We start from the raw sequence: 17,661 nt of genomic DNA on the forward strand, positions 1-17,661 counted from the left end.
ATATTTGGGTTTCAACACTGTAACTATGGGGTTCACTGAGCTTGAATCTATAAATGTATGTATGTCTTCAAGAAATTTGGGATATTTTTCAGCTGCTGTTTCTCTAAACATTTTTTTCACCCTCTCTCTCCTCTCATTTTAAAAATCCAGTTACAGCGTGGCTTGGGTTTTTGGCTATTGACCAACCATTCTCTGAAATTCTGTTCATTAAAAAGTTATTTTATTGCTTTTTTAGACTAGACAATTTCTATTGGTCAATCTCAGACCCATAGACTCTTCTGTTTATTCTGTTCATAAGCCTATTTGGTAGTGTTTTTAAACTTAAGATATTATAATTGTTCTAGAATTTCCTGTTTGTTTCTCTGTTGGTTTCTTATCTTTTCATCTGTTATAGGCATCTTTACCTTACCTGAGTGGACATAATTATAGTAAGTGCTTTCAGGCTCCCTACTCAGCAGGGAGACCAATATGGGGCTCAACCCCTGAGCCAAAGGCAGACACTTAACCACCTGAGTCACCCAGATACCCCTATAATAGCTTCTTTAAAGTCTTCTGATAGTCCAACATCTGGGTCATATCAAGTTTGTTTATTGCCTTTTCTCTTGAAACTGAATCACATTTTCATGGCTATATGCTGAATAACTTAAAGTTGTATCCCAGAGTTCATCATTCTAGGTTGCAGAGACTCTGATTACTGTAATATCACTCACAAGCCTTGGTATTTTAAGCAGACATGAACTTTGTTAAATGAAGATATCTTCCTCTTGGGGGGGCAGTTCAAATTTCTGTGTAATTATTTTAGCCTTGAATGGTGATCTTATAACCTGCCTGTGCATGTGGGGTTAGGGAGTCTGTCAGAGATCTGGGCTGAGTTTATACACACCAAGTTTGTGGTTCTCTGTTTCTGGCTCTCTCCTTGTTTGGATTCTTTCTACACTTTCCAGAACTCTGTTTTCTGGTGTTTGACCCAATAAGAATACATATTTCATTTGGAGGGTCAGCTTCCACATGGGGCACTGACCATCTCCTACCTCAGCCTGCTTTCAAGCAAGTATGTAATAATAAATTCAGCACATCAGAATCTGTTTGCCTTAAATCATTCTCCAGAGTGTTTGGGCAGTTATTTATATTTTGTTCAGAATTTATAGCTATCTGTCAGAGGGTACTGTGTTAAGAGTTTATTCAAATATACTAAAGTATATTCCTCTCATCTCAATTTTGGAAGGTAAGTCACTGAATATATAATTGTTTGTTATAGGTTTTGTTTTGTTTTTCTTTCTGCACTTTACCATTCCTTTATCTTCTAGTCTCCATAGTTTTAGCTGAGAAGTCATTGATGTTGTGTCATTGTTCCCCTGAATGTAACATGGTCTTCTCTGGTGCTTTCAAGATTTTCTTGTTATCATCTTTTAGCAGTTAGACTATGATGTGTCTTGGAGTGGTTTTATTTGTACTTATCATGCTTAGGATTACTTAGACTTGACCAGTTTATTCATGTTTTCCACATTTTGGAAGTTTTGTCTCCAATTAAAAAAAAAAAAATTGTCTCCTCTTCTTCCAGGACTCCAGTTTTATGTATTTTGAAATACTTGAAATCATCCCATAAGTCTCTGAGGTTTTACTTTTTTCCAATCCTTTTTTCTTTCTTTGGATTGGGTAATTTTTATTAGCCTATATTCAAGTTCAATGATTCTTCTGCTCTCCCCACTCTGCTGTGTACGGTACATTTAGTATAGGTTTTGTTGTACTTTTCAGTTTTTGAATTTTCCTTTTGAATTTTTAATATCTTCATTTTTCTATTGAGATTCCCTATTAATTTCATTAATACTATATTTTCTTTTAATTCTTTGTATACATTTATAGTAGCTGTTTTGAATTCTGCTAAATACAACATCTGGACTGAATAAAAAAAATTTTAAGATTTTATTTATTTGAGAGAGAAAGACAGTGAGAGAGGGAATACAAACAGAGGGAGTAGGGGAGGGAGAAGCAGGCTTCCCACTGAGCAGGGAGCCTGATACGGTGATTAATCCCAGGGTCCTGGGATCATGACCTGAGCCAAAGACATATGCTAAACTGACTGAGCCACCCAGGCATCCCTCCAAATGTAGTTTTAATCTGAATTTCTCTTATCATTAGTGAAGTTAAATTTCTTTTCATATTTCAGGTCTATTCTTTTATCTTTGTCAATAGTTCTTATCTTTTGCCTATTTTTCTGCCAGGTTTTTGGTCATGTCTTTTACCTGAATTTAAAAAATTCATCTATATTTTAGAACATCAGCCCTTTGTGTGATATATTGTACAAATACTTCCTCCCAGTTTCTCATTTGTCCTTTTGCTTATGGTCCTTCTTGGTAATGCATTTTAAAAAATAAATTTCTATGTAGCCAAGCTGAGCAATCTTTTATTGCCTCTGGATTTTGAATCATAGTTTAAAAACCTTTTTCTGTACTCATGTTATAGAGGGATTCACTCCTAATTTATTCTAGTTCTTATATGTTTTCATTTTTTCACATTTAGGACTTGGATCTATTTGGGGTTTATTCTTATATGTAGTTTGAAACATGGATCTATTTTTATTGTTTTCCAATGGCCATTAATCATCTCAGCATCAGTTATTAAAAAGTTCCAGTGACTTGAGATGCTATCTTTATAATACACTAAATTCCCCCCACCCCTGACACGTGTCTGCTTTGGATTTGATTTTATTTGGATTTTATCCTATTCCATCAGTCTGTCCTTTCTTGTGTTAGCACCACATAAGCATAAAGATGTTAGTGTTTTATAAACTAGCATGAGTCCCTCTCCTCCCAGCTTTTCTTTTTCAGTATTTTCTAATTTCTCTTACATGTTTATTTTTACATATGAAGTTTACTATCAACTTTTTAAACTCCATAAAATATTTGCTGTTACTTTTATTGGGAGTGTGTTACTTTAATAAATGAACTCCAGAAGAACCAACATCTTCATGACATTAAGCCATCCTATCTAAAACCAAGAGATGTCTACATCTACTTTTGTGTCTTTCAGGAGTGTTTTAAGGTTTTCCTTACATTGTTTTTGCACATTTTTAAAGTTTATTTCAGGTATGGTTGATCAGTATTTGTGGATTCCATATTTGAGAATTCACCTACTCAAAATTTATTTGTAATTCCAAAATCAATAGTCAGTCTACATTTTGTAAACATGCATATGTTCAAAGTGGTAAAAAATGAGTCACCCAACTGCCTTGTTTCAGCTCTCCTACTCTAAAGTAGTGTCCTTTTAATAGTATATTTTAATGCCTACTTTTCCACATTTTTGTGCTTACTGTTGGGTGATCTTGATGTTTAAAATGGTCCCTAAGTGTAGTGTTGAAGTGCTATCTGGTATTCCTAAGTGCAAGAAAAAAATATGGGCGCTACACAATCTTAAGGCATTAATTATAGTGCTTTCGACTGAGAGTTCTATGTTCACACATATTAAATAAGGTGTCCTTAAACAGACACACAAAAGGAGGTTATATACTGATCAGGTAGTGAAAATGATGTGATCAGAGGCCTGCATGAACTTGACCTTGTATTTCACTAGGGGCAACAATTCAGTATTTGCTAACTTCAGTGTTACAGATGCCCTTACAGAACATAAGTACCATGAATAATGAGAATCAACTATATTTTATTTCCTTTTTTGCAATTGTAAATGAGGTTTCCTCTATCAATATATCTTCTAATTGATCATTATTGAGTATACAAATGCTACTGATTTCTGAATGTTAAATTTCTATTCTGCCATCTCACTGAGCTCTTACATTGTTTGAATTACTGCTATCACTGATTTTCTCCAGTTTTCAGGTATGTTCTTTTATCATGTGCAAATATAATTTTACTTCTATTTTTTCAACTTTATTCCCCCAATTAATTTTACTTTTCCCCCACTTTTGGGCAGTTTTTCCATCTATGTGGAACTGCTTCAAATTGGTAATAGACTTGGTCATTGATCCATAGACTCATGGAGTTGAAAAGCACTCAGAGGTAATGTCCATCACTTGATGGCTTTTTTTGGGTATCACTGAAGTGGTCATCCAGTCTCTTGAACATCTGCTCCATTTCTTCCAGTAAGAGCATTTTTCTTGGGGCACCTGGGTGGCTCAGTGGGTTAAAGCATCTGCCTGGATTGTTTCTGTGTGTAGCTCTCTCCTTTCTAGCCCTCTATTCTGTAGAATCCAGCTGCCATGATCCCAGGGTCCTAGGGTCGAGCCCTGCATCAGGCTCTCTGCTCAGCAGGGAGCCTGTTTCCCCCTCCCTCTCTGCCTGTCTCTCTGCCTACTTGTGATCTCTGTCTGTCAAATAAATAAATAAAATATTAAAAAAAAAAAGAGCATTTCTCTTTCAGAGAGTAACTTTGTACCCATTCCACATTTCTTGTATGGCTGTCAAGCACTCCATCCTGGCCCCACTGCTGGCTTATGACCCAGGCCAAATATATGGGTGGGGGGCATAAAATCTGGATACATAACTATTATTATTTTTTGACAAACTGAACCCCATTTAACCAACTGAGCCACCCAGGCGTCCCTAACTGAACCCCATTTATTACTACTTCTGGCATATGCTAACAGTGTAGATTTATGCAGTGAAAAATCAAACACACAAATCACCCAAGGCCATGAATACAGATGTATGTGCAGGGATGGGAATGCATTAATGCACCACTGCCATTACTCTATACAGCCAACTGTCTTTAAAAGAGATTTAAATAATAAAAAACAAAGCCTTATGTATACCAACATAGTAACCATTTCTGGTATTCTTCATCATCTGTGCTATTTCTGAGTTAGTTTCACCTCATTATGGGTCTTATTTCCTTGCTTCTCTGTATGCCTGGTAATTTTTGATTGAATGCCAGACACTGTAAACTTTACTTTATTGGATGGCCTTTTTTTTAATCCCCACAAATATTCTTGAGCTTTGTTTTGGGACACAGGTTACTTGGAAACAGTTCAATTCTTTTAGGGCTTGCTTTGAAGCCTTATTATGTGTGACCAGAGAAGCATTTAGCCTCAGGCCAGTATTGTTCTACAATTGAAGCAAACTTCTTCTGAGTACTCCACCTGAGACCTCTTGAATATAGATACTGGTTTTCTACCCTGACTGGAAGAAACAGATATTTCCAGCCCTGTGTGAGCTGTATGGATTGTTCCCTCTAACCTTTTTGAAAAGTTCTTTCTCCAGCCTTGATTAATTTCCTCACAGCCACACACTGATCAGTAGAGATGAAAGCTTAAGGGGGCTTATCTATATATATCTGGAGTTGTTTCTGTGTGTAGCTCTCTCCTTTCTAGCCCTCTATTTTGTAGAATCCAGCTGCCTTGATCTTCTCAGAATCCTAGTTTCATCTCCTCCATTCCCAGAAGGTACCAGGCTCTGCCTAAGTTCCTGCTCCCTTTGCGTCAGCATGGAAACTGACTCCGGGAAGTAAGCTGCGCACTCACAGGGCTTAGCTCACTTGTTTCTCAGAGATCACTGTACTTTATTGCCTATGTCCAGTGTTTTGGAAACTGTGGTTGCCTACATTCTATCTAGTGTTTTAACTGTCTCAAGCAGGGGTTTGGGAATGAAATCAGATTCCTCTTATTCCATACCAGCTGGAAGTAGAAAAACACTGTTCTTATTGTGATTTCCCCTAGCACACTGAACTGGGCATTATCGATAAAGTACAACACACTGTACATACCACTCAAGGTCACTGAGAATAGTATGCATTGTCATGTAATATCAACATGGTTTTCTTAGGTATATTTGTCCTGTAGTTCTTCACTCCCTGCCTCTCATTGCCTCTAAACCAAACAACAGTGATTGGTCCAAAAATAAAGTGGATATGAAGAAGAATAGAGAAGGTCAGTACCTTCCAAATGTCTGATAGTATCTCTCTGAAGCCTGGCATATCGTCAACACTCAATTGCTTGGAACGCAGGCAGACTTACATGAAGGCCTGCATGCATGCAGACATGAATGTGACTTGATGGTTTCTTCCCTACCCCACCAGTTCTCTACTGCACAGACCAAACCCAGATGAGTATTCCAAAGCTTTCCTGCCTATGAGAAACTTCTGGGCTCTGGGGCGGGGGGGCAACAAGCCTCCCCAAACACTCTCTCACACTTTATTCTGGATCATTTCCTCACTTTTCAATTACTTCCTTGCTATATTACTACTTTTACCCTGATGATATCTCTTTTTCTTTCATATTTTTAGAGGTAGAGTTCTCTTTCAATTTCTTTGCCATAATCCTGGTGACACCCTAGATTTCACTTACGTAAACACCATTTTTAGTTAGGTAGCAAGTTTGTTGATACTCTAAAATCTATCTTTCCCATTTTCAAAAAGCATCCAATATTTTTCTCATTAATAGTCTGTATTATTATATAGCCCTGGGGCTGTTACTGACTAAAGAGAGAGAATTTGAGAGAGCTATTTCATCTTTGAAATTAGTGAAGCTAATTTTACTAATTTATTAAGAATAAAAAGAAGTGAATACTTTCATATCATTGCTAAAATGTGTTCAAAGAAAACAGTAATAAATAAACAATACAATAGTTTTGAAATGTTTCCAACTAAGAGTTTTTATTCTGGTTCTGCGCTCAATTAGAGGTACCTACAACAGACTACAAACAAAAATAATTAGGAAAGCCTCAATAAAATGGCCAGAAATCAATAATTTTTTCAGATCTTAGACAAGTTACTAGGTCTTAATTTAAGTCTTAACATTAAGTGATAAAATACCTAATTCAGATGAGATAATTTAAAACAAGACTGTAGGGTTGGATTATAACTACCTTAACTTCCGAAAAAAGGAGCTGAAAATCTATGACGATAATCTGCCAGATTAAATTTCTGGGTATTTAGAATTTATCAAAATATTGAGTATAATGTGGTAAGGGCGGGAAAATAATAGGATAAAGAATGGTTAGAAAAATCCAGAACAAATAAGCACAAACAGACTGGAGATCCAGGTGGAGGATAACAGGCAAGTGTATCTGTTTTACAAACAGGGTAGGAATGGGTAGAATGAAGGGCGGCCTTACCTCAGTCGAGGGGCTAGTTCCACCATGATGAGTGGCTGAGGTCTGGGAAGCCCTGGAAGAATGCTGGCTCTCTTAAACATAGTTGCCACTAGACTGCTTTAAGGTTTCTCAGCAATGGTCCTCAACCCTTTGCTGCTGTGGGTGGTTCTAGGAGGGAAGGGCAGGACTGCTTGAGGTGGAAGTATCGCAGGATGGCATAGCTGGCTGACTCCTAGACCGCAGGCTGAGAACCTTCTCTGAGGAGGTGGAGGTCAGCATTATTTAAGGGTGTTAGAGTTTTTGCTGTACTGGGAACTAAACTGGCCTGGAAACTGGGGAGCGATCTCAAGGGCACTATTCTTGAGAGAAGTTTCAGGGTGTTCCGGAAATAGGTGATGTCGTCCCCCTCCCACCTTGGGCTTAGGGTATTTCTTGGGGTTGGACTCTTGGGACCTGATGCCATGAGAAGAGTCATCTGAATCCGAGGACACCATCTCCTGGAGAGGCAGCCTCTTGGCAGGTTTCTTTTTCTTCTTTCTAGGATTCTCCTGTCTTAGCTCTCGTAAATCCCCAGTGTCAATTTCTTTGAGTGGACATATTAAGAAAGTAGAGTTCTTCGTTTTCACATTCTCCCTACAGAGAGAGAGAGAGAGAGAGAGAGCAGTGTTACCCTGGTTGGCTGCTGTGTCTACAGAGATGTTCAAGCCAGCCCTGTGGTGTTTCTCAGCTCTTTGTCCTGTGGCCTTCTACCTACGGAATGGAGTTGCAGAAGTCCAATGGGTCCTGATGGTCTGGGCTGGGCTTTATTCCATGCAGTTCATTTCCACATATCTTGATGTCTGGGAGCCTCATGTGGTATGGAGAACTAATGTCATTTGAGCCCCGTTCTGACCGAGTCAGTGAGTGAAGCAATAATTCCTGACCAAGAAGTCCCTTGACATGCCTCAGAATTGACATGTGTCCACCCCAGGATGATAAGCTTGGTCATATCATAGTGCAGTTCATTCCTGACATACTGAACTGGAGCTTTTACAGTAGAGACACCCTTCTACACTTAGTTTTTCCTAATTACCGTACAGTGTACCATCAGAAAAAAGTCCCCCAAATAAAAAAAATGACAGGATTTTTAATTTAATTGACATTGGATATGACTCAGAAGTCACAGAGCCAATTTAACCATTTAGAAAATTTATAAAATATAGTGTACATAATCAACTAATATTTGACAATGGTGTCAAGAATACTCAATGGGGAAATGACAATCTTTTCAATAAACTGGAAAAACTGGAAATCCACATGCTCCTATCTTACACTCACAAAAATTGACATGAAATGGACTTAGTAAGAACTGAAACCATGGGACGCATGGGTGGCTCAGTGGGTTAAGCCTCTGCCTTCAGCTCGGGTCATGATCTCAGGGTCCTGGGATCAAGTCTTGCATGGGGCTCTCTGCTCAGTTGGGAGCCTGCTTCCCCTCTCTTTGCTTGCCTGTCTCTCTGCCTACTTGTGATTTCTCTCTCTCTGTCAAATAAGTAAATAAAAATCTTTAAAAATAAAAATAAAAAAAAAAAGAAATGAAACCATAATACTCCTAGAAGATAACACAGAGGAAAAACTCTTCTACACTGGTTTTGGCAATGATATTTTAGATACAACACGAAAAGTACAAGCAACACAAGCAAAAACGAATGGGGCTATATCAGACTAAAAATCCTCTGCCTAGCGAAAGAAACAAACAACAGAACAAAAAGGCAACCTAAGAAATGAGAGAAAAGGGGCGCCTGGGTGGCTCAGTGGTTTAAGCTTCTGCCTTCAGCTCAGGTCATGATCTCAGGGTCCTGGGATCAAGCCCCGCATCGGGCTCTCTGTTCAGCGGGGGAGCCTGCTTTCCCCCTCTCTCTCTGCCTGCCTCTCTGCCTACTTGTGATCTCTCTCTGTCTATCAAATAAATAAATAAAAATCTTTAAAAAAAAAAGAATTGAGAGAAAATATTTGCAAACAATGTATGAGATAATAGATTAATGGCCAAGCTATATATAGAACTCATACAACTTAATATCAATAATCCTGCAGAATTATCTCTTGCTAATTATGGAAAGAAAAAACAACCCAAGTAATCTGATTAAGTAATGGAAAAGGACCTGAAAAATTAAAAAAAAAAAAAAAAGACATACAGATGGTTAAAAGGTACATGAAAACATGCTCAATAACACTAACCAACAGGGTAATGCAAATCAAAATCACAAAGAGGTATCACCTCACACTTGTTAGCATGGCTGTTGCCAAAATGATAACAAATGACAAGTATTGCTGAGGATGTGGAGAAAAGTGAGCTCTTACACACTGTTAATGGGAGTGTAAACTGGTACATTCACTATGTAAAACAGTACGGAAACTCCTCAAAAATTTAAAAATGGGGGGGGGTGCCTGGGTGGCTCAATTGATTAGGCATTATACATATATAATTCATAAACAATGGATTATTATTATCTATAAAACAGGAAGGAAACCCTTCCATTTGTGACAAGGACAGACCTTGAGGGTATTATATTAAGTGAAATAGGTCAGAGAAAGACAAATACTGTGTGATCTCACTTATGTGTGTAATAGAAACAGAGAATAAAATGGTGGCCACGAGGGGCTATGGGGAGAGGGTGGGGGAAATGGGAAGATGTTGGTCAAAGAGTATTAAAAAAAAAAAAAGAAAATGTATTGATTAGTTTATTTATCCAGAACTGTTTTTTTCAAAGAAGGGATCTTGGGAATCATGACTTCATTCCAGCCATCCCCTCATGGCACACCGTTTTGGGAACTTGCGTTTTTCAGGGCCTTCAGGATGAGTTAAAAACACCAGCTGTCTGGTGTTAAACCTTATTTTGTTCCCATAATCAGTATCTACACCTTGATTACCCAGGCTTCACTCTAAATAACTTTTGACCATTGCTGTTTCAAATCCTTTTAGAAATTACAAAGAAAAAATTAAGAATGGGAGATTTTTAGTTATTCCTAAAAAGAAAATTCCATCAATCTAATCCCTCTTCAAAGGATCAAGATTCACCATATGTGACACTTTTCAAGGACTGGCTCAAAGACTCAAGAGGTAATTGAGGGATTAAAAAATGGCCTGCATGAGGATAGCTATTATCAAGGAAAAAAAAAAAAGCAAAACCAAAAAGATGTTGGCAAGGACACTGAGAAACTGCAACCCTTGTGGACTGTTGGTGGAAATATGAAATGGTAAAGTTCCTGTGTAGAACAGCATGGCAATTCCCCAAAATAGTAAAAATTGGATTACTGTACAATCTAGCAACTCCATTTCTGTGCATGTATCCACAAGAAGGAAAGTACGATTCAAACAGATATGGACACTCATGTTCACTGTGTTTTTACTCATAATAGCCAAAAGATGGAAGTAACATGACTGTCTATCAACAGGTGAATGGATAAATAAACTGGGGTATTTACATACAATAAAATATTATTCAGCCTTAAAAAGGGAGGAAGTGCTGGCACACACTAGGATATGGATATACCTTGAAGACATCATGCTAAGTGAAAGGTGTGAGTCACAAAGGACAAATACTGTATGATTCCACTTAAATGATATATAAAGACTAGTCAAAATCAGAGAGACAGAAAGTAAAATGGTGGTTTCCCAGAGCAAGGGGTACAGAGAGAATGAGGGGTGTATGTTCAATGGGTACAGAATTTCAGTTTGGGATGATGACAAAATTTGGGGGCGTTTCATGTGATGATTGCACAATAATGTAAATATACTTAATGCCACTGAACTGTATACTTAAAAATGGTTAAAATGATAAGTTTTATGATAAAAAAATAAAACACAATAAAAAAATGGCCCAAGCAACAGCAGTAACATTGGAAAAAGCATCCCAGGAGGCCATAAACAAAATTATCTTGAAATAGGCCAGCACCTGTGTGGGTGTATAAGTTTGTGAGGTTGGGTTCTCAGAGACTCATCTTAAAATCACACAGCAAGGTTGTAACCAACTCCACTCCAGAAAACCTAAAATCTTACCTACCAGGGCACCTGGGTGGCTTAGCTGATTAAGCATCCAACTCTTCACTTTGGCTCCAGTCATGATCTCAGAGTCATCAGATCAAGACCCAATTTTGGCTCCATGCTCAGTGGGGAGTCTGCTTGAGATTCTCTCTCTCCCTCTCCCTTGGCCCCTCCCCCTGCTTACATACTCTCTCACTCAAATAAATAAATAAATCTTTAAAAAATAAAAACCTACCTACCACATTACCATCAACTCTTCCTCACATTATTCCTCCCTCCTGAGCAGACTAAGTTGATACGTTCTATTTCCTTTTCAGAGATGTTCTTTATTTCCCATGTATCGGGACTGGTTACAGTCCAGTCTACCACCTATAACCTCAGGAAGAAGAGCAACAGGAAGGAGGAATGGAAAGTAGAGAGTAAGGCACCCAAGATGAAGGCTGAAGAGAGGGTGACCTGCCTACCTGAAGGATACCAGGAAGATGACTGTGGAAAGAACCCAGGAAGAAGAACAGGAAAGCTTAAGAAGCAACATGTGTCTAGCCTTCAGTAGGGTAATAGTCACATAAATCATGTATCACCTGGATAATTACATTCTAAGTAGGCAATAATGAAATAAGAGATGTCCTGGTCATGCCAAAATGCAAGTAATATATTGTTAAGTGGGGAATAAGTCACAAACTATGTGTGTTACATTTTCCTACTGTTATTAAGGTTGTGAACACATAAGGATAGCTAGAAACCTTTCCATCAAACTGTTAATAGTTGCCTCAGGGAAAAGAATTCCAGTAGGATTGTCACTTACTCCCCATTAAAAAAAAATTTTAACTATCAAATGATAAGCGGAAACAAAAATTTTTATTTTGAGGAAAAATAATCAACATAGCAGAGAAAACACTGTGCATACTTTTGGCATAAGAATAAAAATAGGCATGCTGACATGATCAGGATAAAAAGCAGACTAGGATTTTGATCAAGGAAAAGCCTTTACATCAAGTAAGCAGCTGCTGTTCAGCTACCCCATTTTACTCTCCAGAATGACTGATGTCAACCAAGTTCAAGATATTCCACAAGGAAATGTCCCTTTGCAGGAGGGGAAAGAGTGTTAGTGTGAATCTGATGTGAGAGATCTTATGCAATGCCCCCCCACCAAGCACCCTCATTCAGCTTGGCCCAAACCCACTCTGAGGAAAGGGGAAGGTGGCCATGTTCCTGACTCTAGCCAGGACGTTACACATCAGGACACTTGGACAGGCCCTAAGAAATGGTTTTCTTTTGTCTTATGCCAAAACCAAGAAAAGTTCAGTGTCCTATTAATAATTTTAAGCTACAGGTTTAAATAGTGCGATAAACAGGTCAAAATGACATATGTGTATGTCAGAGAGTAGGGGTAAGATGAGGGAAGCCAGGCACTGTGCCTTCACTGGTTCTTCAGACGCTGCTGGCTCCACTCTGGGGAAGAAAGTGCTGAGCACCGACTCCACACTTTCCTTGGGTCAAAACCTACCTCATTTGCCTGATTAGTATCAGCTTATCAGCTTACTCTGTTCTCAGGGTTCTCTGCGGCCTCAGCTCTTTTCTGTGCTAAGTGTCTATCAGAAAGCTGGTCTTAGGACAGAAAAACCTGCTGTTTGAGAAAGACCACAAGGCCCCTGAGTTTTAACAATGGAAGGAGGAGAAAATGGAGAGACTGATACAAAAAGCTATTGCCATCTGAATTGTTACCACAGGCCCTCAGGGCTAACCAATCTCTATGACTCTCAATGCTCTCTTATTCCCATACTGGGGCTCCAAAACACGTTTTTCTGAAAATAGGCAATGGCATTTGTCCCTTCAGAAGCTATGGGACACTCACAGGCAGGGTTTGTTGCTGATCTGCTTATTTTTCAGGACTTTGCTCCAGCCTAGGAAATGGGGCTCCTAATCTGACCAGAAAGGGACGAGAGAGCTAATGACATACTGAGGCTTAACAATTTCAGATGCATAGCTCCTTCTAAGGGAAAAATAGTCAGTGGTGACTGGGCAAGATTCTAGTAAGTGATTCATCTCATGTAATGTCAGAACCAGCGTGGGATCTTGAGGTTTCAATCAACCACTTAATATTCCTACTGTCGGGAAGATGATGTGAGACCACACTACATGGAGGACAGTGAGGAATGTTAAGCAATACAGAATTATGACTTTCTTTGGGACATCATTCCTGGAAAATGATTCAACTGTTCAGAGAGACACAATGAGAGGCTAATATTCAGGAATTGGATAAAATGCATGGTCTCCCCTCCCAGAGACTCATACACAGCCATGTTCCCAAGGCCACACAGTTGCAAACACACATCAAGAGAACACTCCCTGCCTTCAGGATCTCAGTGCCCAGCAATCTCCTTCAGATGCTCCATGATTTTTTTGGAGCAGAGAAAAAGATTAGTTCTATCTGGCTTTCCTGCTCACATTTAGAATGTTGTTATTTTTTTAAAGAACTCCAACTCCCTCAAAGTGACTCTTCTTAAGGAGGACACTCAGAAGTAATGTGCCCAAACCTTGTTCTGTCACGAGTGGAGGATGGATCCCAGCGATGGCTGGGGCGGGGCGGGGGGAGTGGAATATCCAGCCAGTTACATGGTGCCAAGTTCATGGATTGAGCTGTGGCCTGTTAGAAGCGCCCTGTCTGAGGAGTACGTAGTCCTCAGCCTGGACTCAACCAACCTCTCAGTGCATAACGGGAGTAATGCCTGGTAGAGCGCTTCCCTTCACTGGAGAAAACCAGAAGCCAGAGCATCAAACCCACCAGGAATGCTTCCCCTGCAACAGCCCCAGAAGAGGCCACAGCCTTCTGACAGGACCAGAATTCCAGGGGAGGAGTCAGGGAACAACTCTGCTGGGAATTCTCTGCCAGGCAAAGAGGGAGGATGCTAAGTGGGTGGGTGGGTGGGGGGAATTCCTCCTGGTCTGCTTGCACTTTGGAATTAGGAGAAATTACATGCATATTCTCTAAACGGAGAAAGTTACAGTCAGGTTGGGGAATATTTCCACTCAGAACAGATATCTCTATGCTATGAAGTGTACAAAAAAGCTCAGGGACATCACTGAAGGTAGGTAAGGAGTAATCTTGCCCCTCCATCAGACACATTCTCAGAAGGCCACGTCCCTCAGCTGTGCTGCCAGGAAATGCACTCATCACATGACAGAGGAGAGAAAATCAAACCAGTGAGAGCCTCCCTTGAGTTCACATTGTAAATACTGTGATTCTAAAATTCTCCCCTTTAAAACTAGTTATTTGGAATTTAACAATATGGGTAACATATTAGATGATGGAGGACAAAAGTCCTCAAGAATCATTTAGGTGTCAAATTTTAAGCTGAAAATAAAACTAGGCATCAGCTTTGGCCATATTCAATCACTTTTTGAACCCTTTACCCTCTAAATACTCCCCTTCCTGTCTTTAACCATGTGTTGCCCTCAGTTAGGAACCAGAAGAGGGGCCTGGAGGATATAGCCTGCCATGCACCACTGAAGTCTTCAAGGAAGGAGAAAAAGTGGAGGTGCAGAAGATGGAGAGCTGAATGTCTGGCATCCCAGTTCATGCGTGAGGCCATGTATCCGTCTGACCAACCCCACGTGGATGGTTATAATGGATTCAATATTTTAAAGTTAAATTAAGTCAAATGCTGTTCTGTTGGGGTTGCAAGCCATAGCACATTTAAGTAGCCCCTGAAGAAAGCACTGGGATTTTTTTAAATTGTCTCATTTGGTATAATGATGTGAAGGCTTACTAAAGACAAACCAAAGGGAGGTGGTACCTTCAGAAACCTAGTGAGGAAGCCCTCCTGATGAGAAGCACCTACCAGAAGGAAATCCCAGTGGAGATACAAAACAAAACTTGTACCTTCAGTCTGTGTGCTCACACCTGCCAGCTCTGATTATAGAAACAGAGACAGATTAAATTCTGAACTTAGCAGGTTGGATGTGACCTCTGCTTAAGAGAATTAAAGGCAGTCCTGGCTAGCAGAGAGGCAGCTAGGGCAAAACAACAGTGGAAGTTACCATGGGGAGACTAGAGAGTCAAGGAACACGTCCACTGTGTAATGCCTGAGAAGCTAAGAGCTAAGCAGCTAAGAGATTTAAAAAAGGCCTGGGGAAGGACTAAGATAGAAAATAATTACAGGCTTTTCAAAACACAGAAAGAATTGAATTTTTATTCTAAAATAGGATTGATAATGTTGGATTTAGTGAAAATGGCCAATACCTAGACTTTCATCTATTCACATTCCTTTAAAATGTACTGTAATTTGGATATCATTTTGAGTAGGCTTTTGAGATTAACAAAAAATGTGCTATAAATTTTAAATGAACATTACACTCATCTAGAAGAGAATGAAAGATGGGATTGTATATTTTCGATCATAATACCTAAGGAAAGATTCTCTGTGAAACCATGCACTTCTTAAAGAACAATGCTGGGCCTCCACGAGTATTTATGTGTTCACTGGCTCATTCTTCGAACAGTCATTGGGCACATCCTATGAGCTGGGCCTTGACAATGATTTAGAAGTGGACAGAACCTGGCACCTGCTTTCAAGGACACATGCCTAACGGCAGTAAGAAACTAAAAAAGTACATGGCCCTACACAAGGGAATATTTCTGTAATGAAAACCTCTACAGGAGGCAGTGAGATCACCTCGGTGCACATAATGGCTGGAGTCTTGGAACATGACATAGTGATGGTGATGCTTGAGCTCAATGTTAGTGTTCCCTGGTTGCCAAGGGCAAAGGATAACATTCAAGGGAGATAAATACAGGACAGAGCCTTGAAAAAGTATGGCATGAGGAAAAGCTACAAGTAGTTTAGTATGGTTAGTGTGCAGAGGGCTTATGAGAGGTTGGTTGGGGGATGGCTAGCGGGGCACGCCTGGGTCAGACCCACAAGAGGCTAAACTAGAATAAGAAGGGGCAAGGGAGGGCCATCGAAGGGTTTTTTAAGTAGAGAAGGGGTTGGAGCAGATTTGCATGTGAGAAGGATTCCTCTGCTCAGCCCCTCTGTCTGGAAGAGGGCTGGGACTGTTGGCAGGAGATGCCTGACCAAAGGGAGCAAGGTCCAGCAGAGCTCAGAAATATTTGCATGTTAGGATCACTATAGCTTGGAAGACCCATGGGGTGTGGTGGGTAAAAGGCAAGAAGAAACCAAAGATGATGATCAAATTTCTGCATGGACAACTCTGTGACTGGCGAGGGGCAGAGAGAACTGAGTCAGGGAGGGCAGAGATGGGAGTAGGTCTGTGGGGAGCTATAATTTTAGTATTAGATGTGCTAAATTTGAAATTCTGTACACTCAGGTGGATGGCAGAAAATAACAGGATTCCCACCATGGACTGAGCATCTGCTTTCCCCCAAACACACAATGACCATCTCCAATCCTTACACCACCCTAATCTCACTGAGAGCAAACAAGCTCCTAGATGATAAACTACCTGCCCAAGGGTACAAACTAAGTGAGGGTGGGCTGGGATAGGAAATCAGGGCTTAGCTTCCAAGGCTCTTTCCACCATAGACCAGCCAAGTCTGCACAGTACAAACCGGGGAGGAGCTTTTATTAGCAAAGTTCATCCTAGGTCCCACTCTGAGACACTACAATTCTGATGCCAGAGTACAGGAATGGCCTGGAGTAGAGAGGGAGGTATGAGGTCCTTAGTGTAAATAGATTCAAAGAAGTAAGGGATATGGTTGAAATCAGGCAGGAGGAAATCCAGAGGGAGGAGGAGCCATGACAGGTCTCAAGAAAAGGAGGAGGGGTGGCTGAGATAGTCAAACAGACCTCAGACAGTGTGAGCGTGTGAGAGGTCCCTAGTGGACCCTGTGGGAACAGCTTCACCCATGGGTAAGGTGGGAAGTCAATACCCTAGGCTCCTCAGGGAGGGAAGAGAAGTCAAGAAAGGGAAGACAACCGTCTATGAGACTGCCCACATACAGTGTGGCTGTGAAGGGAGGGAGGATGCCAGATCACACTGCTGAACCAAGGGAGCTCTATGGATTTAGGACTGGGTGGGGGGGCTGTGCATGTCGGGGGGTAAATTTGGGTTTTCACTGGGCAAAGCAATCGGGAGAGGAGATAGGAGAGAATCCAGTGTAACTGATGGAGCAAGAACTGGGTAGTGGGGACAGGCTCTGGAGCCTGATGAGCAGGTCAGCCTTGGATGAGAGAAAGTACCTTGATATCAGGGGTAAGGAGGTTTCCACAAGACTATAGTCAGGGAAAAGAAGTGGAGGAGAGAATGTCTGATGGTTTCTATTTATGAAGTGCAAGGTGCCATCAGGTGAATGAAGGTTGGCACTCAAGACAACCTACAAACTCCAAGTGAAGTTGGAGGGTATTTCTAGGAAACTTTTCCCTAACCCTTGCTGAAAATCAACCTTCACTCCCAGGTCATAGCTCTGACTCTAGCTGTGATGTCCCTCATCAGTCCCATGGACTTCAGATTTTGCCTACTTTCTAGGCCTCAGCTTCTTCTGACTTTACTTTAATCCACCATTCCAGCTTTTAGCAATCTTACTTCCTCAGATGGAAATGTATTCAACCCACTGTAGCCCATAGAAACCGC

At 40.3% G+C, this 17,661-nt stretch overlaps 1 protein-coding gene across 1 annotated transcript in view; it reads right to left on the reverse strand.

Moving 5' to 3' along the window:
* Positions 1–6,582: 6,582 nt before the first annotated feature.
* VWA3B (von Willebrand factor A domain containing 3B) overlaps positions 6,583–17,661 on the reverse strand; it is a 208,331-nt gene continuing 197,252 nt past the window's right edge. Inside the window, exon 25 of the mRNA XM_059407818.1 lies at positions 6,583–7,676. Within this exon, the coding sequence (XP_059263801.1) occupies positions 7,322–7,676 (355 nt within the window). The 3' untranslated portion in view covers positions 6,583–7,321. The remainder of the gene's footprint in view (positions 7,677–17,661) is intronic.

Source organism: Mustela nigripes, chromosome 7 (assembly GCF_022355385.1).
Source record: "Mustela nigripes isolate SB6536 chromosome 7, MUSNIG.SB6536, whole genome shotgun sequence".
NCBI classification, from domain to species: Eukaryota; Metazoa; Chordata; class Mammalia; order Carnivora; family Mustelidae; genus Mustela; species Mustela nigripes.